The sequence below is a fragment of the Rhineura floridana genome, chromosome 10 (assembly GCF_030035675.1).
Source record: "Rhineura floridana isolate rRhiFlo1 chromosome 10, rRhiFlo1.hap2, whole genome shotgun sequence".
Lineage (NCBI taxonomy): Eukaryota > Metazoa > Chordata > Lepidosauria > Squamata > Rhineuridae > Rhineura > Rhineura floridana.
Window position 1 is genome coordinate 87,420,479 of NC_084489.1, and position 25,592 is coordinate 87,446,070.

At 47.6% G+C, this 25,592-nt stretch overlaps 1 protein-coding gene, 1 non-coding gene and 1 pseudogene across 4 annotated transcripts in view; 1 reads left to right on the forward strand and 2 right to left on the reverse strand.

Annotated features, from left to right (window-relative positions):
• LOC133365668 (5S ribosomal RNA) lies at positions 1-119 on the reverse strand. The gene has a single exon (XR_009758282.1). It is a non-coding gene; the product is annotated as a 5S ribosomal RNA (ribosomal RNA).
• A 376-nt stretch (positions 120-495) lies between these two features.
• On the reverse strand, positions 496-617 carry LOC133365682 (5S ribosomal RNA; annotated as a pseudogene).
• A 1,141-nt stretch (positions 618-1,758) lies between these two features.
• LOC133365399 (D-serine dehydratase-like) overlaps positions 1,759-25,592 on the forward strand; it is a 37,111-nt gene continuing 13,277 nt past the window's right edge. Inside the window, exons 1-5 of one of the 3 annotated variants that reach the window (XM_061587227.1) lie at positions 1,760-1,921; positions 2,945-3,003; positions 5,306-5,454; positions 11,190-11,470; positions 14,763-14,940. In XM_061587227.1, coding sequence (XP_061443211.1) covers positions 5,306-5,454; positions 11,190-11,470; positions 14,763-14,940 — 608 coding nt within the window. In that variant the 5' untranslated portion in view covers positions 1,760-1,921; positions 2,945-3,003. Of the gene's footprint in view, positions 1,922-2,944; positions 3,004-4,118; positions 4,659-5,305; positions 5,455-11,189; positions 11,471-14,762; positions 14,941-25,592 lie in introns of those variants that run through there. The other 2 variants (XM_061587229.1, XM_061587228.1) reach the window with 2 other exon arrangements.

The following is a 25,592-nucleotide window of genomic DNA, read 5'->3' on the forward strand; positions in this document are numbered from 1 at the left end:
AGCCTACTGCACCTAGTATTCCCAGGCGGTCTCCCATCCAAGTACTAACCAGGCCCGACCCTGCTTAACTTCCGAGATCGGACGGGATCGGGTGCTTTCAGGGTGGTGTGGCTGTAGGCAATTAATCGTGTGTCTTGGACGCCTTTGAGGCTTTGACGTTGCCTGGAAAAGAGGACAAACAAAAATGCCTCGTGCCTGCTTGCGGCAGGCAAACTCCCGAGCATATGATGCATCGTCATCCAGTGCTGCGAGGGCGGGCGGAGAAATGCTCTAACCTCCCCCACCCGTGGCTCGTTCTCCCGGCAGGGCAGCCAATTTGGGGACCGCGCAGAAATCCTTCCAGGCAGAGTTCCTCCGATGGCAAATGCGTGCAAGGGAGGAAAGCGGGAGGCAACTTCAGGGCGCCACAAAGTTCGGTGCATTTTGAAAACCTCGCGGGGATTCGCCGGCCCAGAGATGCCCGCAGGTCAAGCGGAGCAAAACCAGGACCAAAAAAGCCTACCGCCGCACCCAGTATTCTCAGAGGGTCTCCCATCCAAATACTAACCGGGCCCGACCTTGCTTAACTTCCGAAATTAAACGGGATCGGGAGCTTTCAGGGTAGTGTAGCTGTAAGTAAATAACCTCTTCTCTTGGGCGCCTTTCAGGCTCTCACTCCGCCTGTGCAAGAAAACAAAAACACGAGAAAAGCTCGGTTTCCCGACCGCCGCCAGCTATCCAGTTTGCGCCTCCTCCTCTTCCCGCTCCCCAGCTGGTGGTGTGGCTGTAGGCAACGCAAGGCCTGTCGTGGGCACCTCTCAGGTTCTGACTCTGCCTGTGCAAGACAAATGAAACTGCTTCTTGCACCCTAGCCTCAGGAAAGCACCTAAGCGCACGATGCAGCCTTATTCAGTGCTGCAAGGGTGTGTGTGAGAGAGCGATGCTCTTTTTTCCTCTAGGTCACAATTTCTCCTGAAATTCCAGCTATGTGGGAAACACAGAAATCCTTCAGTACATTTTATTGAATGGAAAATGGATGTGACACAGCGGGCTTGTAAGCTTGTGCTGCAACAAACCTGCCTTTTAAAGTTGTGTGGATCTGGAAAAACTGGCGGGGATTCACCGGCCCTGAGATGTCCGCCCCCCAAGCGGAGCAAAACCAGGACCAAAAGAGCCTAGCGCACCGAGCATTCCCAGGAGGTCTCCCATCCGCGTACTAACCGGGCCCAAGCCTGCTTGACGGGATCGGGTGCTTTCAGGGCAGTGTATGGCTGTCGGCAGGCGACAACACGTCTTGCCTTTAAGCTTTGCCGCTGCTGCGCGAGAGGACAAAACGAAGCCGCCTCCTGGGCGCTCGCAGCAGCTGAACAACTTGCAGGCAGAGTTCCTCGAATGGCAAATGCCTGCAAGGGGGAAAGCGGGAGGCAACTTCAGGCCGCGGGTCTTGCAAGGCGCCTTTCAGGCTCCCGCTCTGCCTGCGCAAGGGAGCAGAAAGGCAAACAAGGCTCGGTTTTGGGGGGGGCGGCCAGCCAGCGTCGCGCCTCTTCCTGCCCCCAGCGCCCCTCTTCCCGCCCCCCGAGCGGCGCCTGCATCGCCCCCCGGCCGCAGGAAGGACGGCAGCGGCAGGGACAGCGCCGCGGGCGACACGCTCCCTTCCTCGACGCTGCAGCCACCGCGAAGCGCCGCTCGGCCCGGGCTCTCCCGACTGCGGCCTCCAGGTGGCGCTGTCGAGCGCTCACTGGGAAAGAACGGAGCGCGGGAGAGACGTCCACCACGCCAATAAGCGCCGGCGACGGGGTCTGCTCGCGCATGCGCGTCCTGTCGCCCTCCCGGGTCAGAGCGGCTCTGCGGCTCTCCTCCCGGAGCTGGGCGAAGAAACTGCGCGGGCGGGCGGAATCGAATCTCTCGGCGCAACAGCTTCGTTCTGGAGTCTCAGCCGCAGGCAAGGTTAACTCTATCCTGCCCGGTGTGCTATTGGGGAGGGGGTTGCAGGAGCCCCGGAAATAATCGCGGTTGGGGGGAGGTTTGCGCTGCTTTAAATCGGAGGAAGGGGTGTGGGAGATTTTGGTGCTGCACGCGGGTGGGGGCAGAGGAGCAAAGGCTGCTGGAAAAGTTGGCAACCTTTAGGGCACAGGACAGGGCCTGCCCACGTGCCAGTAGGCTTGCTTTTTGCACCTGTTAAACGCTCGTTTGCATCTCCAACACGTTTCCCCCCCCACCATCAATGTATTTTTTAATTGTTCCGCTTCCGCCCTCCCCAAGTCTGCCATCATTTACTTATTTGTTTATTAGAGGTGCGTCCCCCAAAGGGCTTGAAACGTTTTGAAAAATGCAACTACAAGAGTTTCACAATAAAGTTTTGAATCCGGTTGAAAGGCGCTTCTTTCCGCAAGGCGGCTGACGACACGAACTAAACACTGAAAAGATGAAACAAGGGGTCTTGTAGCACCTCAGAGGCTAACACGGTTATTTTGGCAGGGGGCGTTTCTGCACTGCATTCCCCTTCTTCAGGTGCATGAGGCGTTAGGCTGCATTACAGGCAAAATTTAAAAAAAGAATAGATTTTAAAAACAGCAACATTAAAATATTTTTGTGCAAAGCTAAATGCTGTGTTGGTGGCCTGTCGTCGCAGGCTAAATTCTAAAAGGTTGCTGTTTAAACTGGTGAGAAAAGGGGGGAGCCCCAGTTCTTCTCCCTTTCCTCCACCCACCCAGATTTAACCAGGCTCAAGTGAAACATCACTGGCAGAATCTCTTAGAGGTGCCGCTTGAGTACCCAGGGCCAGTGGTGAAGTGCAAGGATGACACTTGTTGCATGCTTAAACATTTGTGCAGAGGCAAATAGTTAATTTAATGCAGACTAGAGGCCATGTGCAGGGGCCAAAAGGCTTCTGCAGCAGAGGCGGGCCCCTTGTGTGTCATAGGAACTCAGCCCTCCCAACAGCCAACTCTTCTTTGTGCTTTAGAACTGGACTTTGCCCGGGCTTAGGAAGAGTTGGAGCTGTAAAAGCAGCTGTCTTCAGAGGTATATGTTTGTCTTTTCCCTTTTTACAAATTCTGTTTTTGTTCTGTTCTCTTGAAAAATGAAATGGCCTGCTTTCAAGTCCATCCCGACTTATGGCTACCCTACAAATAGGGTGTTCATGGTAAGCGGTATTCAGAGGGGTTTCCCGTTGCCTCCCTCTGAGGCTAGTCCTCCCTGGCTGGCTAGGGCCTGCTCAGCTGGCCACAGCTGCACAAGCCAGCCCCTGCCTTGTCCGCAACTGCCAGCTGGGGGGCAACTGGGCTCCTTGGGACTCTGCAGCTTGCCCACGGCTGCACAGGTGGCAGGGCACATAACCCCTGAGCCACAGTGGCAGGGCACGTAACCCCTGAGCCACTCCCTGTGGGGGTGATCTTTAGCTGGCCCTTCACGCCCAGGAGACACGAGCGGGGATTTGAACTCACAGACTCTGGACTCCCAGCCAGGCTCTCCTCCCCACTGTGCTATACCAGCACTCTGAAGTGCCCCAAAACAGACTGACACGCATGCATAAAGCCATCATTTCTTAGTTGCTGCTTTTGCTGACTGATAAATCTTCCTTCACTTTTCACCAAACTTCACATGCAACACGTCTGCACTGTCCTTTCCCCGATGTAGACACGAACATTCTGTATTGCTTTGTTCCTGAAGCCTCCGCTTCTGCCTTTTCCCTGTGTTTTTCGGATTGCAAGCTCCTCAGGACAGAGACCTTTCCTCTTGTACTTTCTATGCACTGTGTATGCTGAAGGTGCTGTATAACAATCTTCTTACCACACTCATTCAGTGCCTAACATCTGTCCTGCTGTTGCTGGTGTGGAGGTTATAATAAGTAAGCAGGGTACCTGTGCCCCTTTAGAAGCTTTTCAACTCCAACTCCCAGCAGCTAACATGGCCAACATGATGGGAGATGTAGTTCATCATCTGGAGGGCCACGGGTTTCCCACCCAAGTGTAAAAGACCGAGAAAGAGAGAGATGTCCACAAATCCCACTCGCCAAGGGCGATTCCTCCAGGCGATGCCCCATCCCCTCTTCAACTGTCCTTTGCGCTGTGGTTCAGAGAATACAAGGAACAGTCAGAGAGTTTTCTGAAAAGACCCTTGTATATTCATTCTCACAGCACAGCGAAAGAAGATGAGGCACGTGCATGCTTTCTCACAGCAGGAGAGGGCCTATGCAAAATAATGACTGGTTTATCGACTGAGCCCCCATATATGGACCCCTACTAAAGAGCAGCAAAGGTTGGGATAAGGCATCTGCCTTTCTGCAAGACTTGGAAGGGAAAAGAGCAACACAGCTTGCCCCAGGCACGGTGAAGGCAACAGGAGAGAATGGCTGAACAAGTTGCAGGCAGTCGCTCTTAAGCTATGAAAAAAAGGGGGATCTTTTCTTATTCCAAAAGCCAAGTCAGAAATTGAAAGCGATAACTAATCTGCGTGTTTTGTAAGCATGGGGTAGAGGTGCCCACCGCCCTCTTCAGCTGAAGGCAGCCAGGATGGGCAAAAGACTCTAAAACGCCGCAGTTGATGAGGTGCAACTTGACTGAGCTCAGCTGGTCCAGTAATAAAGAAGTGGCCCTGTTAGCCTTGAATGCGTGAACACAGGAAGCTGCCTTATAATATTGTCTGCTCTGACTGGCAGCAGCTCTCAAAGGTATTGGGTAGGTTGCCTTTCCCATTGTCTACTTACTTGGTTGTTCTGCCTGAGTTGGAGAGAGAGCCCTGCATGCAACATAGGTGCTCTGCCATTGAGCTACGGTCACTCCCTTGAGGAGCCCCTCTCGTTGGGATGCTTGCAGACAAGGGGTTAATATTGCAAACAGGGTCATTGAGATTATCACAAATGAGACAACAGCAACAGGGTTGTTGTTTTTAATTTACTGGATTTTTCCCAGAAAGGAAAAATCCAGATTAAATCAATCGGGGATAAAATAATGGGTTGGCGTTTTGATGCCAATTATGTCGTGTGAGCACTGGGGGGGGGAATGTGCATGCATAAGGAGCACAAAACCTGCCCTGAGCGCCTGTCTGGAATAGGGTTGCCAGGTTCAGGGTCTGAGAAGATACAGAAGACCTCTTGGAGGCTGGGCCTGGCAATCTTTAAAAGTTGTGCAGAGGAAAGGGAGAATTCCACCTTGTGGTTTTTCCCATTACAGTGTTGCAAGAACACCTACACTTAACTGACTTTCTCTTCTCCTAAAGATACAGGATCAGTCTCAGGCTCTGAATCTGGCAACCCTAGTCTGGAAGCATCCCTTCCTCTTGTGCCCTTCCTGTTGGTCTCATTGCATGTTTCCCCTTCCACTAGATGTGGGTAGGACGGCCCGTGAAGGAGCTGCCAACTCCAGCATTCACCGTGGACCTGGATACGGCAAAGAGGAACGCGGTGCAAATGAAGGATCGCTGCAAGGCCCTGGGGATATCCCTAAGGCCTCACATGAAAACCCACAAGACACTGTGAGTGGCGGCGGCGTGGATTGCCTCTTCCGTGGAATTTCTCTGCCTTTCTTCTCTGAGCCTTGATAGGGCAAATTTTGCTCCAGAGTGGAAATCTAGACAAGCCTTCTGTGGAGTAAACCTTTTAAGCAGCCATCTATCACAGATGCCACATTAGAAGGGATGGGGGAGACTATCCTCCTCTCCATATCAGCACACAGAATTTTAGGATCTAGGGATGAGTCTCAGATATGTAGGTTTAGTTAAGATATTCCTTTTACTTCATAAGTCTGGTTTGGCACTGCAGAAGAGAAAACGAACGAGGTCTACTCAACAATGCAGAAAAACATAGCCTATGCTATGGCAAGTACAAAATTAAGGCATTGATGGAGTTGTGGTACCTTTCTTAATCGCTGGGGCACAAGCTGTGAGTGTCTCAGAAGGTGAAGACATGAGCCCCTCTTAATGTGGGCTCTGTTGCAGGGGAAACTAGAGCGCTGCTCAGTTACAAGCCTAAGGGTTACTGCAGAGAGGGCACATCTAGCCTTCCACCCTGAACAGAGCAAAATTTGCCATATTGGCTGTGGGGCTAGAGCAGAGTTAGCCACTATGCTGCCCTCCGGATGATGTTGGACTACACCTCCTGTCGGCCCTCTCTGGAAGGATGGAAGCTGGAGTCCAACACCACATTGGGCTAGAGATTCTTTTCCCTAATGTTCCCAAAGGCCACCATTGGGCTTTTAAGCTTCCAGCAATTTCTGAGGGATTGTGTGTGAGTGTCAAAATGTGTCCATCACTGAAACACAGTTTTAAGTCCCAAGGCAACTGTCCAGGCTCCTGTGACGTTTTGTGCTTAGGCTTGTTCATGTGTTCCACTGAGCACAGCTACAAGCTGACTCTATACATACGCAAGTGTTTATCTGAAAGAGTGTGGAAATGGACTGCCTTCAAGTCGATCCCGACTTATGGCTACCCTACGAATAGGGATTTCATGGTAAGCGGCATTCAGAGGGGGTTTACCACTGCCTCCCTCTGAGGCTAGTCCTCCCCAGCTGGCTAGGGCCTGCTCAGCTTGCCATAGCTGCACAAGCCGGCCCTTGCCTTGTCTGCAACTGCCAGCTGGGGGACAACTGGGCTCCTTGGGACTCTGCCGCTTGCCCACGGCTGCACAGGTGGCAGGGCACGGAACCCCTGAGCCATTCCCTGTGGGGATGATCTTTAGCTGGCCCTTGATGCCCAGGAGACACGAGCAGGGATTAGAATTCTCAGACTCTGGACTCCCAGCCAGGCTCTCCTCCCCACTGTGCTATAGCAGCCCGCCTGTTGATTTGGACAGTGCAACTATTGTGCACACAGGTGCAGAGCCTGAACGTTTCAAGTGAATAACTGTATGAGTATTCACTCAATTATTTGTGTAGAGAGGTACACTGTTTGTACCCTCATTGAATGTCACATGTGAACACCCACTTTGTCAGTTTGCCCCTTGTTATTTGTGCAAAGCTCCTTAGCTATCTTTTTTCACCTGCTGTTCCTTTCCCTCTGCATTGGCTTGCAATTGTCTAGGTTTTATTGTTATATGCTTTCAAGTCAACCACGACCCATGGCGACCCTATGAATCAGCGACCTCCAATAGCATCAGTTATAAACCGCCCTGTTCAGATCTTGTAAGTTCAGGTCTGTGGCTTCCTTTATGGAATCAATCCATCTCTTATTTGGCCTTCCTCTTTTTCTACTCCCTGCTGTTTTTCCCAGCATTATTGTCTTTTCTAGTGAATCATGTCTTCTCATGATGTGTCCAAAGTAGGATAACCTCAGTTTCATCATTTTAGCTTCTAATGATAGTTCTGGTTTAATTTGTTCTAACACCCAATCATTGGTATTTTTCACAGTCCATGGTATGTGCAAAGCTGTCCTCCAACACCACATTTCAAAGGAGTTGATTTTTCTCTTCTCCGCCTTTTTCACTGTCCAGCTTTCACATCCATACATAGAGATCGGGAATACCATGGTCTGAATGATCCTGACTTTGGTGTTCAGTGATACATCTTTGCATTTGAGGACCTTTTCTAGTTCTCTCACAGCTGCCCTCCCCAGTCCTAGCCTTCTTCTGATTTCTTGACTATTGTCTCCATTTTGGTTAATGACTGTGCCAAGGTATTGATAGTCCTTGACAAGTTCAATGTCCTCATTGTCAACTTTAAAGTTACATAAATCTTCCGTTGTCATTACTTTAGCCTTGACGTTCAGCTGTAGTCCTGCTTTCGTGCTTTCTTCTTTAACTTTCATCAGCATTCGTTGTCTGGGTATCACAATCAAATTGTCCATGGATTTCGCTCAGGTGCTTCAAACTACTGCAGCTCTTAGGAACACATCAATAATATTTTTCGGGTTGGATTCAGACTTAGTTATGCTTAGGGCAGACCCAAATCATTGGGACTTAAGTTAGTCGCGCCTAACAAGTGTCACTGATGGCAGAGGGTCTGCTGTAAGTATGGATCCAGCCCTTAAGGGTGTTCAAAGCATTTTGCATGCATTGTCCTATTGCAGTTCATTGGAACAGCCTTGTAAAGTGGGCCGCTATTACAGATGGGGGCACTGAGGCTGAGAGGTTTGCCCTAATGCCACCAGTTAAGTTCATGAAGAGGCGAGATTCAACCCAGGGACTTTTCGATTAGCCACACTAGCTGTCTCAAGTGTCCTGCAGAAGAGATGCCCCTCCTCCTCTTACATAGAACTATTTTCTTGTCCTTTGGCAAAAAAGAAAAAACAGAAGCGAAGTTTCTACAACCCATTGAGAGCCAGTGTGGTGTAGCAGTTAGAGTGTTCGGCTAGGATCCAGGAGACCCAGGTTCAAATCGCCTTTCAGCCATAAAGCTCAGTGGATGACCTTGGGCCAGTCCCCATCTCGTACTTAACCTAACTTACCTCACAGGGTTGGCGTGAGGGTAGAGTGGAGGGGAGCTGGAGAACTGTGTACCCCATCTTGAGCACCATTAAGGAGAGGTGGGATATAAATAGAGACAAATAGTGGTAACGAGAGAGGAAGTTCTAAGCTTAATGGACAATATAAAAACTGACAAATCACCGGGCCCGGATGGCATCCACCCGAGAGTTCTCAAAGAACTCAAAGGTGAAATTGCTGATCTGCTAACTAAAATATGTAACTTGTCCCTCGGGTCCTCCTCCGTGCCTGAGGACTGGAAAGTGGCAAATGTAACGCCAATCTTCAAAAAGGGATCCAGAGGGGATCCCGGAAATTACAGGCCAGTTAGCTTAACTTCTGTCCCTGGAAAACTGGTAGAAAGTATTATTAAAGCTAGATTAACTAAGCACATAGAAGAACAAGCCTTGCTGAAGCAGAGCCAGCATGGCTTCTGCAAGGGAAAGTCCTGTCTCAGTAACCTATTAGAATTCTTTGAGAGTGTCAACAAGCATATAGATAGAGGTGATCCAGTGGACATAGTGTACTTAGACTTTCAAAAAGCGTTTGACAAGGTACCTCACCAAAGACTTCTGAGGAAGCTTAGCAGTCATGGAATAAGAGGAGAGGTCCTCTTGTGGATAAGGAATTGGTTAAGAAGCAGAAAGCAGAGAGTAGGAATAAACGGACAGTTCTCCCAATGGAGGGCTGTAGAAAGTGGAGTCCCTCAAGGATCGGTATTGGGACCTGTACTTTTCAACTTCTTCATTAATGACCTAGAATTAGGAGTGAGCAGTGAAGTGGCCAAGTTTGCTGACGACACTAAATTGTTCAGGGTTGTTAAAACAAAAAGGGATTGAGAAGAGCTCCAAAAAGATCTCTCCAAACTGAGTGAATGGGCGGAAAAATGGCAAATGCCTTTCAATATAAACAAGTGTAAAATTATGCATATTGGAGCAAAAAATCTTAATTTCACATATACGCTCATGGGGTCTGAACTGGCGGTGACCAACCAGGAGAGAGACCTCGGGGTTGTAGTGGACAGCACGATGAAAATGTCGACCCAGTGTGCGGCAGCTGTGAAAAAGGCAAATTCCATGCTAGCGATAATTAGGAAAGGTATTGAAAATAAAACAGCCAATATCATAATGCCGTTGTATAAATCTATGGTGCGGCCGCATTTGGAATACTGTGTACAGTTCTGGTCGCCTCATCTCAAAAAGGATATTATAGAGTTGGAAAAGGTTCAGAAGAGGGCAACCAGAATGATCAAGGGGATGGAGCGACTCCCTTACGAGGAAAGGTTGCAGCATTTGGGGCTTTTTAGTTTAGAGAAAAGGCGGGTCAGAGGAGACATGATAGAAGTGTATAAAATTATGCATGGCATTGAGAAAGTGGATAGAGAAAAGTTCTTCTCCCTCTCTCATAATACTAGAACTCATGGACATTCAAAGAAGCTGAATGTTGGAAGATTCAGGACAGACAAAAGGAAGTACTTCTTTACTCAGCGCATAGTTACACTATGGAATTTGCTCCCACAAGATGCAGTGATGGCCACCAGCTTGGATGGCTTTAAAAGAAGATTAGACAAATTCATGGAGGACAGGGCTATCAATGGCTACTAGCCGTGATGGCTGTGCTGTGCCACCCTAGTCAGAGGCAGCATGCTTCTGAAAACCAGTTGCCGGAAGCCTCAGGAGGGGAGAGTGTTCTTGCACTCGGGTCCTGCTTGCGGGCTTCCCCCAGGCACCTGATTGGCTACTGTGAGAACAGGATGCTGGACTAGATGGGCCACTGGCCTGATCCAGCAGGCTCTTCTTATGTTCTTAAATAAGGACTTTCTTGTGTCTGTCCTGAATCTTCCATCAGTCAGCTTCATTGGGTGTCCCCCAAGTTAAAAACATCAGAAGAGCCTGGCTGCTGGATCAGGCCAGTGGCCCATCTAGTCCAGCATCCAGTTCTCACAGTGGCCAACCAGGTGCCCATTACGGGAAACCCACAAGGACCTGAGCCCAAGAGCACTCTCCCCTCCTGCACTTTCCAGTAACTCGTATTCGGAAGCATTCGACTATGGAGGCAGAGCACAGCCATCTTGGCTAGTAGCCATAGAAAGCCTCCTCCATTAATTTGTCTAATCTTCTTTTAAAGCCATCTAAGTGGCCATCACTGCCTCATATGGGAGCCAGTTCCATAGTTTAACTCTGCGCTGCATGAAGAAGTAGTTTCTTTTGTCTGCCCTGAATCTTCCAGCTTTCATCTTCATTGGATGTTCACCAGTTCTAGCATTATGACAGAGAAAAAGAACCTTTCTCTATCCACATTCTCCAGGCCATGCGTAATTTTACACACTTCTATCATGTCACCTATGACTCACCTTTTTTCTAAACTAAAAAGCCCCAAATGCTGCAACATTTCCTTATAGGGGAGTCGCTCCATCCCCTTGAACATTTTGGTTGCCCTTTCCTGAACCTTTTCCAGCTCTGCAATAACCTTTCTGAGGTGAGATGACCAGAACTGTACACAGTATTCCAAATGTGGCAGCACCACAGATTTGTATAACAGCATTATGATATTGGCAGTTTAGTTTTCAGTACCTTTCCTGATAATCCCTACCATGGAATTTGACTTTCTCACAGCCACGGCCGTTCTAGTATTCTGACTGTCCAATTGTCCCAGCTCCCCGTATGGGGAACAGAGGGGTCCCTGAGTGCACATGCAAACTGGCTTAGTTCTCGACAACGCCATTGTGAAAAATGTGCCCAGTGCACAGTTTTTGTCCCCCAAGACTGAGAAGCAGACACTTTTCTGACTCTTCTCCTTTCACTTCCTCCCTCAGGGAAGGTGGAAGTCTCATGACTGGCGGCACACTGCGGAAGATTGTGGTGTCCACTTTGGCTGAGGCCCGGTTCTTTGCGGACGGCGGCTTTGACGACATCCTGTATGCCTACCCGCTACCCTTTGACAAGGTGGAAGAGTGTGCCGCCTTGGCGGAAAGGCTAGAAGCCTTCCACGTGCTGGTGGACAGCCATGAAGCCTTGGGCCTGTTGAAGAGGAGGCACTTGTGCCACAGCAAGCGCTGGAAGGTGTGGCTGAAGATCGACTGCGAAAACAGTCGAGGTACCGTTGGCTCTTATTTAGAATGGACCAGGGTGAGGGTTGCTGACTTGGGGGTGAAACGCCATGCAAGGCGGAGCCTGGCAGGGTTGGGGCAGGGCTTGGGAATAAGGGGAGGAGTCAGTATACAAAAAGCAGGCCTTCAAGGGTGGAGATAGCAGAATCTGGCAGACTGGGGGTAGATCCTGGGTGGGACCTGGTGGGTTTAGGGACAGTGCTTAACAGAATCAGGAGTTAACTGTCTCCTCAGCCCCTGGTTCTGCTTCTGAGTCAGAACTCTGTTTTACTGGTTTATTTATTTTATTTATTTATTTATTAAATTTATATACCGCCCGACTAGCAATAGCTCTCTGGGCGGTGAACATAAAATAGCATAAAAATACAATGAATAACAAAATAATACTAAAATACAATCATCAATCCAATACAATAAACATTTTAAAAAGTAAATCAGTGTAACTTAAAATGCTTAAAATGTTGGTTCAGTAAATCCAGGAGAGCAGATGGCCTTCCTCGCCACCGCCTGTCTTTATCGGCATTACATATCCATAGAATCATAGAGTTGCACGGGGCCTATAAGCTCATCGAGCCCAACCCCCTCCTCAATGCAGGAATCCAACTTAAAACATCCCCGACAGATGGCTGTCCAGCTGCCTCTTGGATGCCTCCAGTGTCGGAGAGCCCACCACCTCCCTAGGTCATTGGTTCCATTGTCGTACTGCTCTGACAGTTAGGAAGTTTTTCCTGATGTCCAGTCGAAATCTGGCTTCCTGCAACTTGAGCCCATTATTCTGTGTCCTGCACTCTGGGACGATGGAGAAGAGATCCTGGCCCTCCTCTATGTGACAACCTTTCATGTACTTGAAGAGTGCTATCATATCTCCCCTCAGTCTTCTCTTCTCCAGGCTAAACATGCCCAGTTCTTTCAGTCTCTCCTCATAGGGCTTTGTTTCCAGTCCCCTGATCATCCTTGTTGCCCTCCTCTGAACCTGTTCCAGTTTGTCTGCATCCTTCTTAAAAGGGTGGTGTCCAGAATTGGACACAGTACTCAAGATGAGGCCTAACCAATGCCGAATAGAGGGGAACCAATACTTCTTGTTAATGCAGCCTAAAATAGCATTTACCTTATTTGCAGCTACATTGCACTGTTGGCTCCTATTCAGCTTGTGATAAACAACATTCCCAAGATCCTTCTTGCATGTAGCATTGCTGAGCCAAGTATCCCCCATCTTATAACTGTGCATTTGGTTTCTTTTTCCTAAGTGTAGAACTTTGTACTCATCCCTGTTAAATTTCATTCTGTTGTTTTCCGCCCAGTGCTCCAGCCTATCAAGATCCCTTTGAATTTTGTTTCTGTCTTCCAAGGTATTGGCTATTCCTCCCAGTTTTGTATTGTCTGCAAATCTGATAAACTTACCCAGCACCTCCTCATCCAAGTCATTAATAAAAATGATGAAGAGCACTAGGCCCAGAACTGAGCCCTGCAGTACCAGGCTTGTTACCTCCCCCCAGTTTGAGAAGGAACCATTGATAACCACTCTGAGTATGATTTGGTAGCCAGTTGTGGATCCACCTGATAGTTGTTCCATCCAGCCCACATTTAGCTAGCTTGCTAATCAGAATATCATGGAGCACTTTGTCAAAGCCTTTGCTGAAGTCAAGATATATTATGTCCACAGCATTCCCACAGTCTACCAGGGAGGTTACCCAATCAAAACATGAGATAAGATCAGTCTGGCAGGATTTGTTCTTGACAAATCCATGTTGGCTTCTAGTAATCATTTCATTGTTTTCAAGGCCCTTACAGATTGGCCACTTTATCATCTGCTCCAGAATTGTACCAGGGATTCCCCACTACAGTAGGGCCCCACTTTACGGCACTTCGCTTTATGGTGCGTCGTTTATGCAGCATTTTTATATTGTAACCCTGTCCCGTATTTGCGGCGCTTGTTCCGCTTTTGCGGCGATTTCCAGTCATACCGCAAAGACGCAATTGATGGTGCCCGACGCTCTGAGCGTGTCATCAGAGCGTTCCTCCCACAGTTGGGCTGATAGGAGTTGTAGTTAAAGGAAGGAACAGCGTGCGAACGAATAGGCAGAGGGTGTGAGTGGTGGTGGGGAAAGTGAGGGAGGCTTGGGAGGGCTGGTGAGTGCTTAAATGAGGCGGTGGCGGCAAACAGGCGTGCGAGAAAGGCGTCAGAGAACAGCAGAACATTGATCAGCTGTTGAGGGAGGAGCTCTCGCACTACAGCTGATTGATGCTCCACTTTACGGCGATTTTCGCTTTACGGCAGTGATCTGGTCCCTAACCTGCTGTATAAGCGGGGCCCTACTGTATCATAGTTGTGGCTGGCTAGTACTGTTTCTTTAAGGCTTCATCCTGAAACCTACTGTTTAGGAGTGGTTTGAGTAGGCTTCCTGACTTGGCTGGGCCTGTTAAGAACATAGGAAGCAGCCTTATGTCCAGTCAGGACAGTTTGCCCATCTAGCTCAGTATTGTCTTTTCTGACCGGCAGCAGCTCTCTTGAGTGTCTCAGGCAAAGGGCCTTTTCACCACCTGCTACCTGATATCCTTTTCACCAGAACCAACTGAACCTGGGACCTTTTGCATGCAAAGAAGTTGCTCCACGACTGAGCTATGTCCTTTCCCCTCAAAATAAAGTTAGGTTCTAGTCTACATGGTTTGGAATAAAAGGGCTGTCTTATACCGAGTCAGACTACTGCTCCATCTGGCCCAGTGTTGTCAACACTGTCTGGCAGCCGCTCTCCAGAGTTTTGGGCAGAAACCTTTTCCAAGCCTATCTGATGATGCCGGGGGTTGAACCTGGGAGCTTTTGCATGCAAATCACGTGCTCCACCCTTCTCCTTGCTTCCTTTTCTTTTTTAATTAAGAGACATAATGAGTTTGAAGTGAGCACAAGAACTTTGTTGCAAAATCAGACTCTAAATGGTCCACCGGCATTTTATTTTCAGCAAGCACGTTCCTTGGGCCCCATCAAAGTCAGCCTGCCCTTAACCAGCCCCCGCCTGCCTGCCTGCCTGACTTACAACCAGCCCAGGGCTTGGCTCTGGCTGCCAGCTTCCTCCTCGGTGTTGTAGGACCTTTGTAGGACTCTGCAAGGAGGAGGAGGGAGGCAAAACCAGAATAGATTGGCTCTGCCTGTCATTTGCTCTGGCACCACCTACTGTTTGGGTTCCTTGCTTTCTGCCCTATCCATCTCAAGGGGTACCAGCCACCATTGGCAATAGGCTCTGGGCTGGGGCACTTCCATCCCTTCCTCTGTTTTATTTTCAGCCGGCCTGATGCATTCTGATCCAGCTGCCCTCGAGCTAGCGAAGGCGATTGCGGAAGGAACCACTGAGCTGGTGGGGATATATGCGCACTGTGGCAATTCCTACAACTGCCACAGGGTGTCTGAAATCCAGTCTGTTGCTCGGACCACTACCATGTTGACCCTGAAGTTCATGGACAAGTGAGTGTGTTTAAACCAAGTTTCCTGCTTTACCTGCTTTGCAGTCTTTATATCTCATTTATTATCATCATCATCATCAGAATTTATTACCCGCCTTTTACCCAAAGGTCCCAACAATTTAAAAACATATAATTAAAAACAGTTAAAAATAAACCAACTCAATGGAAGGATACAGGAGCTGCCTTTGCTGAATCAGTCCAAAGATCCATTTAACCCAGTGTTCTGCAACAGTGGCCAACCAACAAGCAGGACTTAATGGAGACATTAAGTTCATTTTTTTGTCCCCAAGAGTCGAAGGCACACTGCCTCTAAACTACCTCTTTAAAAATATATATTATTTTGTTTTATCTATTTATTGACTCAAATTTTTAAATCACTGTTCTTCAATAAGAAGTTCAGAGCAGTTTACAAAATTACAATAAAAACTCGACGCAACTATTCCGTTTTAAACCACACGTCACCAACCCATCAAAACATCAAAAAAGCCCGATTACATTAACCTTGAAGACTTCATTCTGTCCCATAGTCTTTTCAAATGACACTGAAAACAGAAATACCAAGGATGCCCAACAGGGGGAGGGAATTCCATAGTCAGGGAGCCACCACCAAGAAAGCCCTGCATCACTGTACAACAGGCTATGCCCATTAGCAGGACCGTGTGGCAGGGCATTCCAAGCAGGTCCTAAAACCTGGTTCTGGTGGATACTGGGAGACACTCCTTCAAGTATTTGGAACCTAAGTCATTCACGGTTTTATATGAACATCAGAACCTTGACATGGCCTTATAACAGATTGGTAGCTTGTTTGTTTATTTATTGAAGATTGAGGAGGAACACTGCCCTATTGACTTCCCAGGTCACTTGATCCTGCTGGGCCTACAAGCCACAATCCCTCATCCTACCACGATCAAGGTGACGCTGTAGAGCCACAAGGCTTAGGTAAGCCATTTCCTCTGGTCTCTCAGAGTACAGCATCTGGGCCCTGCTGCCTGATCCCCCCAGTTCAAGCCCACTGCTGCCCCTCACTGTTTATTTCATGGCAGCCATTAAACCTCTGATAGGACTTATGCCCTATTAATTCATCTGATCTTTTCAAAAGCCTTGAGCTGCAGCCTGACATGGAAACGAATCCTGCAGCCTAGTGATGTGTAGCCTGAAGAAGTCCCCCTTTGCATCCACCTTGAACCAGCCGCTAGTTCATCGTTCCACCAGATGACCTCCTGATCTGCCAATTAAAGAGTGTGCAGGAGGGATCTGGTGCCCTCCAGATGTCGTTGGACGCCAACTCCCAACAGTCTCAGCCAGCACGACTGTATGATGTTGCATCTGATCAAGGTTGCAGCCCAAAACATCTGGAGGGCACCATGTTGGGGAAGGCTGCCCTAGTGCAGGGATAGCCAGTGTGGTGCTCCCAGATGTTGGACTCCCAACTCTTATCAGTCCAAGCCAGCATGGCCAATGGGTCAGGGATGAGGGGAGTTTTAGTCCAGCAACCTTTGGAGAGCACCACGTTGGCTGGCTCTGCCCGAAAGACTTTTCCCGTTCATGCTGGATGTTTCAGTGAAAACACACACGATGGCTATGTTTTACCTCCACTGTAGGAGACAGCATGTCCTTGAATAACAGTTGCTGGGAATCACAAGTGGGGCGAGTGCTGCTCTTGCACTCAGGTCCTGCTTTCGGGTTTCCCACAGGTGTCTGGTTGGCCGCATGCTGGGCCATGCTGGGCCATGGACCTCATCCAGCAGGCTCTTCTTGGGTACTTATGTACACATACCATCTCATTTACAAAGTTAAAAGGCAGCCCATCTTGCCTGACTTCAGTGAAACACAGACCGAAGTTCATACACAGAGTAGACCAGACTAACACGAGTAGGTGTCCTCTTATTTACCAAAACCGGGAGGACAGGCTTGTAGAGTGTCAGGATCTTGTATGGTGTCAGGATTCTGTATTTTGTTTATTTCTTTTAATCTTGCTCTTCCTCCAACTAGCCAAAAGCTGTGGTTCTCACCCACCCACTTTTAATCTGTGCTAACAACCCTGTGGCCCGGAAGAGAAACCCTGATAGGTTTCCGCCGGGCCTTGAAGACCTGGCTGTTCAGGCTGGCCTATGGGATTTCTGAGATGGGTTAGCTTTTAATGCTGTTTACTTTAAATATTGAATGTGGTTTTCTGGTTTTATATTGTATTTTATTGTGTCAATGTACGTCGCCTAGAGTGACCGTTAATTCAGCCAGACAGGCGACTCATAAATAAAATTTTATTATTATTATTATTTTATTAAAGGAAAGTGAAATTAAAAGTCGCCCGGTTGTGTCGTCCAGACCAAGGACCATGGTTTATCACTAACTATGGTTAGTTTAAACAAGGTACCTTCATAAACCCTGGTTTGAAGTTGCCTTGTTTTGAAATTGACTAGAGTTAGGGATAAATCATCCAGGCAATATGGCAAGCTGACTTTAAGAGGGAAAAAATGGCAGAAATCTTCCTCCTGTGGGAGAAGAGGGCAGAGAGAGAATGTGTAAGCCCAAGACCCATAGCAACTCCTTGCTCATGCACATCTCACTAAATCATAGTTTAGTGTGACATGCGGATGTGTCCTGTGTCTGTTGATTTTTTTCTATTTGTATCTCCAAGAACTGTAAAATCTCTTGTATGATACAGTAATAATAAATTCTACACCACTTATTTAGGGAATAAAAAGACCCAGACAAGATTAGTCTTCTTGGGCTGCAAACCTTACACCCGCTTATCTGGAAGTAAGGTCCATTGCATGGTTAGAACTAGGCTGTCAACAACATGCCCACTTCTGGAAAGAACAAAAGGTGCCAAGTTGACACGGGCAATTTCAAGGGCCCTTTAAGCCATTATTTGCCACATCTGGAAGGTTAACAATTAACATCCCTGTTATCTTATCTGATGTCTGATTGATTGCATTTCTTATCAGAATTGTGGTATTTTCTCTTTTTAATGGATGCATTTGTGTGCTTTCTCCCAAGTGGTCACTAGGGGGCAGTGAGATGTCAGCATCAAAGGGCCCTCATGGCCCTTGACTAGATAGGAGCCCCCCCCCCTCTCTCTCTCTGTGTGAGAGAGAGAGGGAGGGACGGAGGAAGGGAGAGAGGCTTTCCTGTTTCATTGGGGCAAATTTCTCTCAGATGTTTCTGTGGATGTTCAAATTAGTTGCAGACAGGAAGTGGCACAAAGTTAGGGGCAAAGGGAAAGGATGGCGGAGGTTGGGGAGAGGAGGGAAGGGGGGGTACAATTCTTTCCAGGCCTTTAATCACCCACCACATGCAAAGCAGACAGAGAGAGCAAGCAATGCCGCTACAAAATGGATCTCCTTTCAGAGACTTTGGAACGTTGAGCCTTTGATGTGAGCGACAGGGCGCAGCCAGATGGGAACTAGAACTTGGACGGATGGAAGGGGGAGTGTCTTCGGTCTTTGGATCAGAGAGCCTGGCTGTTGTACATTTGCTTCTGATCCATGCAATCTAAAACTTCCCTTTTTGTATTAATTTCCCAAAGAAAGACAAGGACTCAAAAAAACAAAAGCCAGAACTGTCTAGATCTCAGCCCTCACATTCTGCTCTGAAGAAGAATTCATTTGACCTCACCAGGCATAAAGTAAATGACCTTAAATGGTCGCTTTCCGGGGCCAGCCCATCCTGCCTACAGTTATCCTTAAGAGCCAAGCAAGCAGGCCAGGTCTTTATACCACTCAGTAGAGCCCAAGCAAAGTGCTTTGCAATGCAACTGTGCTCCTTTGCAATCCTTTGCAAAGGACCAGAGCCATGTTGCAAGGTGCTTGGTGTTCTTCTCACAAACTCAACTCTTGCGTGGCCTGTCTTTCATTTCCAAAAGCAGAATAAAATTCATTCAGATCTTCATACAGATTTTGGGCCTCTTCAGGTTTGGGTGTGGGTGGGTGTTTTCTCCCGGATGTTATTGATACAATAATTGTGCATTAGTGATGGATTTATACTGGACCATCCACACATCGCTCCTCTTCATGACCCTTCCCCAGTGTTACTGCATCATGGCTTTCTAGAGGGGTACTCTTGCACTATAGTGCAACAAAAGTAGGACAAAAAATGAACCAGAACATTTGTGGTGTAAAAAGTTACAGGATTTCAGCAGGAAGTAATCGCTCATGCACTGACTGGAGATAAAGAAATATGTCTGCCCTGAAATTTTTGCAAGTGCAAACAGTGTTGAAAGTGGGATCACATGTGACACCAGAATGAGCACAAATCATCATGAATGCACAAGACAAAGGATGTCTGGAAGGAGCCCTTTGTTGAGTCTGCAGTTGAGGACCACAAATGGGATAAGCTTAAATCAGCTCTCAAACACTTTTAATGCCTTTGCTTAAGCCGTATCCCACAGTACAAATGTAATGGCTTTAAACTGGCTGAGCTGAAACCAGTTAAAGTAACAGTATTAACTGGACCTAGAGAAATAATATAGTGATATCATTACTTTCTGGCAGTCTTGCTCTGTAGAATACTGGAAAATATACTCCAGGTTGTTTTATCATCAAGAAAATTTAATTGTTAGCTTCTTCATTTTGAATTTGTTTTTCATGTTCTAATATCTATGGGGGGCATTCAATGCTAGTCCTACTCAGAGTAGATCCATTAAAATTAATGGACATGACATACTTAGACTCCTTAGTGTTACCAGGTCTACTCTGAGTAGGGCTTAGTTGCATACCACCCTTTAGCTGTCAAGGACTCTTGGGAATTTAAACAGTATAGTTGTATGAACTTTTAGTCAGAAGTAGATACCACTGTGTTCAGTGGGGCTTACTCCCAGGTAAGTATACATAGGTTTGCAGACTAAGTTTGGGACAGGATATAGGCAATCACCAGCCCCTCATAGAATTACAGTTCTTAAGGGACCAGGGAGAATCACACCAGTTAAAATTTGTTTTAAGGTTGTAGAGTATAGATGTTTTTTAAGCAGGCTGCTTTTTAAGTAGTGGAAGTTAAGCATGGGGGGTATTTTAATTGGCCTCCTTGGCATATTGATTTTGGATATCTTTGCAATATCTTTTCCAGCCTCTGCTTACAATAACGTTGTCTAGAAACTTGACTTTTTTAAAAAGAGCAAGAGAAAGAGATTCTTTGAGTTCTAAGATGGTAAAACAACAGAGTCGCACAACCTAAATTTTGCTGTTATGATAGAAGGGGGGAAAACCCTCCCTCCCTGCTTCTCCACACCACTCATACTTCTGTGATCTTCTGTGTCACAGGATTTCATTCACATAAGCAGGTTTGGGAAAGGGTCATAGCTCAGTGGTAAAGCATCTGCTCTGCAGGGAGAAGGTCCAGCTTCAATCTCAGGCATCTCCAAGTAGGACTGGGAGAGACTTCCTTTCTGAAACCAGGTAGATAACACTGAGCTGGGTAGGCCAGTGGTCTCACTGGCTGAGAGGCAGCTGTCTAGGTTCTTGCTGGGTCAATGCAAGCGCTTGACTTGTTCAAAAATGATGCCTGCGTCACTTGTGCGTTCCGGGGAAGGGTGCACATCTGCTGCTGTTCACAACTTCACTTACAGCTACCTCCTAAGCAGATGCAATAAGGACTCTCTTATCCAAAGAGGCAAGGCGAGCTGAAAGGGAAGGGGAGGGGAAGAGGCTCTTTTCTTATTTAAACAAAACAGTTTTAAGGGGCAAAAAAAAAATTCTTCCATTTTGTGGTGGCATTGACATATATCGTTGGAGGAGGAAAAGATGAAGCGAGCTGGCTAGGAAATAAATCCCATTTCTTTTCCCCCCAGCTGTGTTCAGCAACACGCCATCCCCTGTAAATGGAGCCATGAGCTGTCTTGCAGAGTCCACCCCCCCTTCCCATTTTCGGCATGATGAAGCAGGAAGGAAGGTGGGGGAGGGGGTCATTCAAAGCCATCAACTCTGACTCAGAAGTCTGAAAAAAATGCAAAATTGCAGGGGGATATTAGTCGACAGGGGCTGCTTTACCCTCTTAGAGATCTCTAGCCAGCTCTGCACTGAATTGCCCTTTTTTAAAAAAAAAAAATGGATTAGATCCTGAAGTCCTGGTGAAGTAAGAGAGGCAGGATTCTGCCTGGGCTGCTATCAGAGCAACAGGGCAAGAGTTTTTCAAGATCGGGGCAAGTAAAAGTCGAAGCACTTGTGGAGATTTTGTAAAACCAGTTTGACAAAAGACATTGACAGGGTGTTGTTGTCCTTCCCCCCATCTCACTCAGGTGACAGTGGGCCTTATGTTTTGTATCTTTCCCTCTCATAGCTAACTTCAGTGGTTCCGTACCGATCCAAGAAAGGGGCCTCCCAGAGACAAGGCAGGAGGGGGAACTACATCTCCATGCAGACAGTCTTAGATCCAGTTCCCCTGTGTCTGCAGGCGGAAGGATCAGACTTCATTTATATTTATTTATTTAACAAAATGTATATACCGCTTGAATGTAAAGACCTCTTAAGTGAATCTGGTAGAAGGTGATGGGGGAAGACTCCTCTCTAGGCAACACCCTGGAGAGCTGCTGCCTGTCAGAGTAGACAGTGCTGCTCTGGATTGGCCCATGTGCTCCAGCCGCCCCCTATCTTGTGCTCTCTGGATGTTTTGTACTACAAAACTCCCTTCTCTGACATATTAGACAGGCACTCTCTCTGTTATCTTTTCGAAGTAAATTGAAGACCTTCCTCTTTCAACAAGCCTTTTAAGTAGAGCACTTAGCAGTTTGCCTCTGTGTTGGAATCGCTTTTTAAGATTTTTTTAAGATGTTTTGTTTTAATATATTTTGAAATATGTTTTGACATGTTTTAAAGTCTTTTGTTTTTAAGATGTTCTAAGGTGCTTTTAGTGTCTTTGCTACCCTGGGCTCCTTGTGGGAGGAGGGGCAGAATATAAATTTAATAAACAAACAAACAATTACAACTCCCTTCATGACTATTGGTTCTGCTCAGTGGCGGCTGGCGGCTCCAAGGACTTCAGCACCTTGGACAGCTCCTTGAAAGTGTGGACTAAAACCTGGAGTGGACTCCACTGCCCCACTGACATGGAGCCACCGGCCGCCACTGGTTGTGCTGTCTGGGGCTGATGGGATTTGTAGTCCAACAGCATCTAGAGGGCATCAGACTGGGGAGCTGGGTGTGGCACACTTGAAAAAATGACAAGCAGAAACATTCTGAAGCGATTTTGCAGTAAAAAAGAAACACATTAGTAAAATTGCATAAACATTGTTAAAAACATATTTAACTGTACACTATAAATCTAAATTTAAGCTTCAAATCTGAGCCGGTGAGCAGCTCAGGTTCGACAAAGTTTATCTCAATTAATTTAAAAACAAACACACAAACTAGCTGTTGTCTGTCCAGGCAAAATCTGATTGTGTAAATCAAAAGCAGCCACTTTCAATAGATTTTGCTTTTTCCACACATTTTGGGGATGAGAGCTGAATGCACAGATGTATTCAAGCAAGGATCAGGCACCAGAGATAGGCCGGGAGCTTCCAATATGGAGGCACTGGGAGGGTCTAAGGGGGGACCTCTAAAATCTCCCTTTTCTGGATTTTGAACATCAGTTAGGAAAAAGGCTTCCATTTTCTTGGCTGCTGCTGTTCACAGTGTGTCATCTGCTCCCTCAAGATCAGGAAATATGTTCCTCCATCACCACCACTGCCACCACAATCCATAAGGAGAGCCCCCTGGTTCAGACCAAAGGTCCACCTTGCCCTGCAGTCTGCTTCCTCTGTCCAGTAGCCAACCAGAGCCCCCCCCGAAACTCAAAGGCAACCCCCCTTTTTTCAGGTGGCTTTCTCCCCACTTCTGCTACCTGAGAGGGTACACTGTTTCTGAACATGGAGGCTCCACAAAAACCATCATAGCTAAACAGACATCGTTGAGACATCCATTTCTTTTTCGAATCCCCTTTTAAAGGCACGTCAAGCCACTAGAAGCTAAAACGATGAAGCTGACATCATCCTACTTTGGACACATAATGAGTCATGATTCATTAGAAAAGGCAATACTGGGGAAAACAGAAAGGAGTAGAAAGAGAGGAAGGCCAAACAAGAGATGGATGGATTCCATAAAGGAAGCCTGAACTTACAAGATCTGAACAGGGTGGTTTACGACAGATGCTCTTGGAGGTCGCTGATTCATAGGGTCGCCATAAGTCGTAATAGACTTGAAGGCACAGAACAACAACAAGCCAGTGGCTGACGTGGCATCCTGTGGCAGTGGATCCCACAGGTTAATTCTGCATTGTGCTGCCATCCCATCATGTTAGGAAGTCTGGGGCAGTTCCCTACCCCACCCCCTTTTGTTAATCCAAATGACCATGGCACCCCAGTGCTGCCCTTCATGTCCTATTCCGGTTAAAAGGCCATAAATGTAGATCTCTGGCTTGCTTTTATGACCCAGCGTAATATTACAGGATTCCCTGCTTCCTGAGATGGTTTCCTAGTGGGAGGGCAAAGGTGTCGCTTCGGAGGCTCTGAGAAGTAAAGAAAGTCCCTCCCTGGCCTTCAGGTGAGCTCTTTTGCCTTTGAAGCTGCCTCTTCAAAGCCGGCACAAGGGTGCAGCTGATGTTTGGCAAGGCAACATTCCCCTGACTTCCCGCCCCCTTTCAATCCTTTGAGGGCCTGCCCCCCACACACAAAGCCAGATCTCGGTTCACACCCAGGAGCGAAGGGTTGGGAAAGGGTTAGCGCTTAGCTGCAAAGTAGAGGGGGGCTGGATTAGAAATCCTCTCCAAACGTTCCCAGAGCTGATGCTTGAATTGTGTGATTCATTGGAGAGGCAACGGAAAGCCATAAACACTATCTTGGAGGGGGAATCTTTACTGCTTCCAGGCCCTGGGCAAGTATTCCCTGCTTGCTTTTTTTTCCCCTTAAGGAAAAACAAAACAGTTTTTAAATTTATTTATTGATTATATTTTCAGGTTGCCTTTCAACGCAAGTTCCTACAGAATAAAATACAGGACCAAAGCAAGGTCCATCTCGTTCAGTAGTGTCTACACTGACTGGCAGCACCAAGATTTCAGGCAGGGCTGTCTCCCAAGCGTATCTGGAGACACCAGAGATTGAAGCTGGGAGCTCCAGCGTGGGCCACTGAGCCACGGCCCTTCCCCATTTTAAATACTAGATCAAAACCACATTATCTAAACCTACAGATCTTTCCACAAAAATGTCAGTGTAGTGTGCGGTTCAGACCAACCATCTCATCATTCAAAAAGGTATCAGTGAGGGGGATAAACAAATCTCCAGCAGAAAGGTATCCCACATCCAGGGTGCCATAACAAAGAAGGTCCTGCCACGAGTTGGCATGGAATGGGCTACAGCTGTAGGAGGAACCGTCAGTGAGGCCTTTACAAATTCTTGGAGGATGAGGCTATCAGTGGCTACTAGCCATAATGGCTATGTTCTACCTCTGCTGTCAGAGGCAGGATGCCTCTGAATGCAACTGGGAACCACAAGTGGGGACTGTGCAGTTACGCTCAGATTTCGCTTTCAGGATGCTAGACTAGATGGGCCGTTGGCCTAATCCAGCTGGCTCTTCTTATGTTTTTAGGACTTGATGGAACCTTGATCTGATTCAGCAAGGCAGCTCGTATTGACTCTCTTTTTTATATTCCAAACAACCCTGGAATGTTGTTCCATTTTCCATGTGGGGAGCTAAGACTGAAGGAAAGCGGTTGGGGCTGATTGAGTTATAGCTCAAAACACCAGATTGGAGAAGAATTGGTTATGTTAAGCCCTACGTGGCTTTTTCCTTTTAAGCAGAAACAGCCATAGCATTTGTCGTTCACATTACAGTCTTGAGGACTAGAACCTTGGGCTGGTGAGTTGTTGCTTTTAAGTGAAAGTTTAGTGTTCTGTGCCTCAGATTGCCTTCCTGCAGACGTCCAAAGGCCCAATAGATTCGAATGATTCCCCCCCCCCCCCCGAAGTTAACACCATCAGGTTTTGCTGTTAGCACCACCCCTGGAGTGTTTTAACATGACCACCGGTCGGTCTGGGGGAAGGCGTGGGAGGAAGGAGGCTGTTTATTTTCAGTGCGTGCAGGAGCTGTCCGGGAGTTGGGGGAGGAGAGGCGGGGGGGCATCTTTGCGTTGCTGCTGTGAGACCACATCAGGGCATGAGAGTTAATATATTTGCCTGGGCGTGCAGGATGTCCCCCCGTGTGCTTCTCTGTCGCTCTTTCTCTGGCTGTTGCTGACCACTGTCTCGCTTTCCAGCAAGGAATGTCTGCCAGATGTTGCCCTTGAAATATGCCCCCCTCCTTCCTCCCAGGGCCAGACTGGCTTCAGGGTGGGGATGGAGGAAAGCGAACACAGAGAAGAAGACAAGGTTGTGTTTTCTCAAGGACAAGCACAACTCAGCCCACCCCAGGGAGTGTGCAGCTGATCTTCCAAACCTTCCAGGAGAGATGCCATCAAGTGACAGGTGGTGTTTGTCAGGTAAACTCCTGCCCTCTGCAGCAGAGAGAAACAGCCTTTCCTGGTTTTACACAGTGAGCAAAGACCTTTTTGTTTAGCAAGATGCAGCGAGAAAGTGAGCACTTCAGGAAAAAGACAAGGCTGGGGCCCTTTCCCCTGCCATGCTAGTTTTCCATGTGAATGGTTTGTATGGCGCAACCATAGATTCATACACGTGGAGTTGCCTTATAC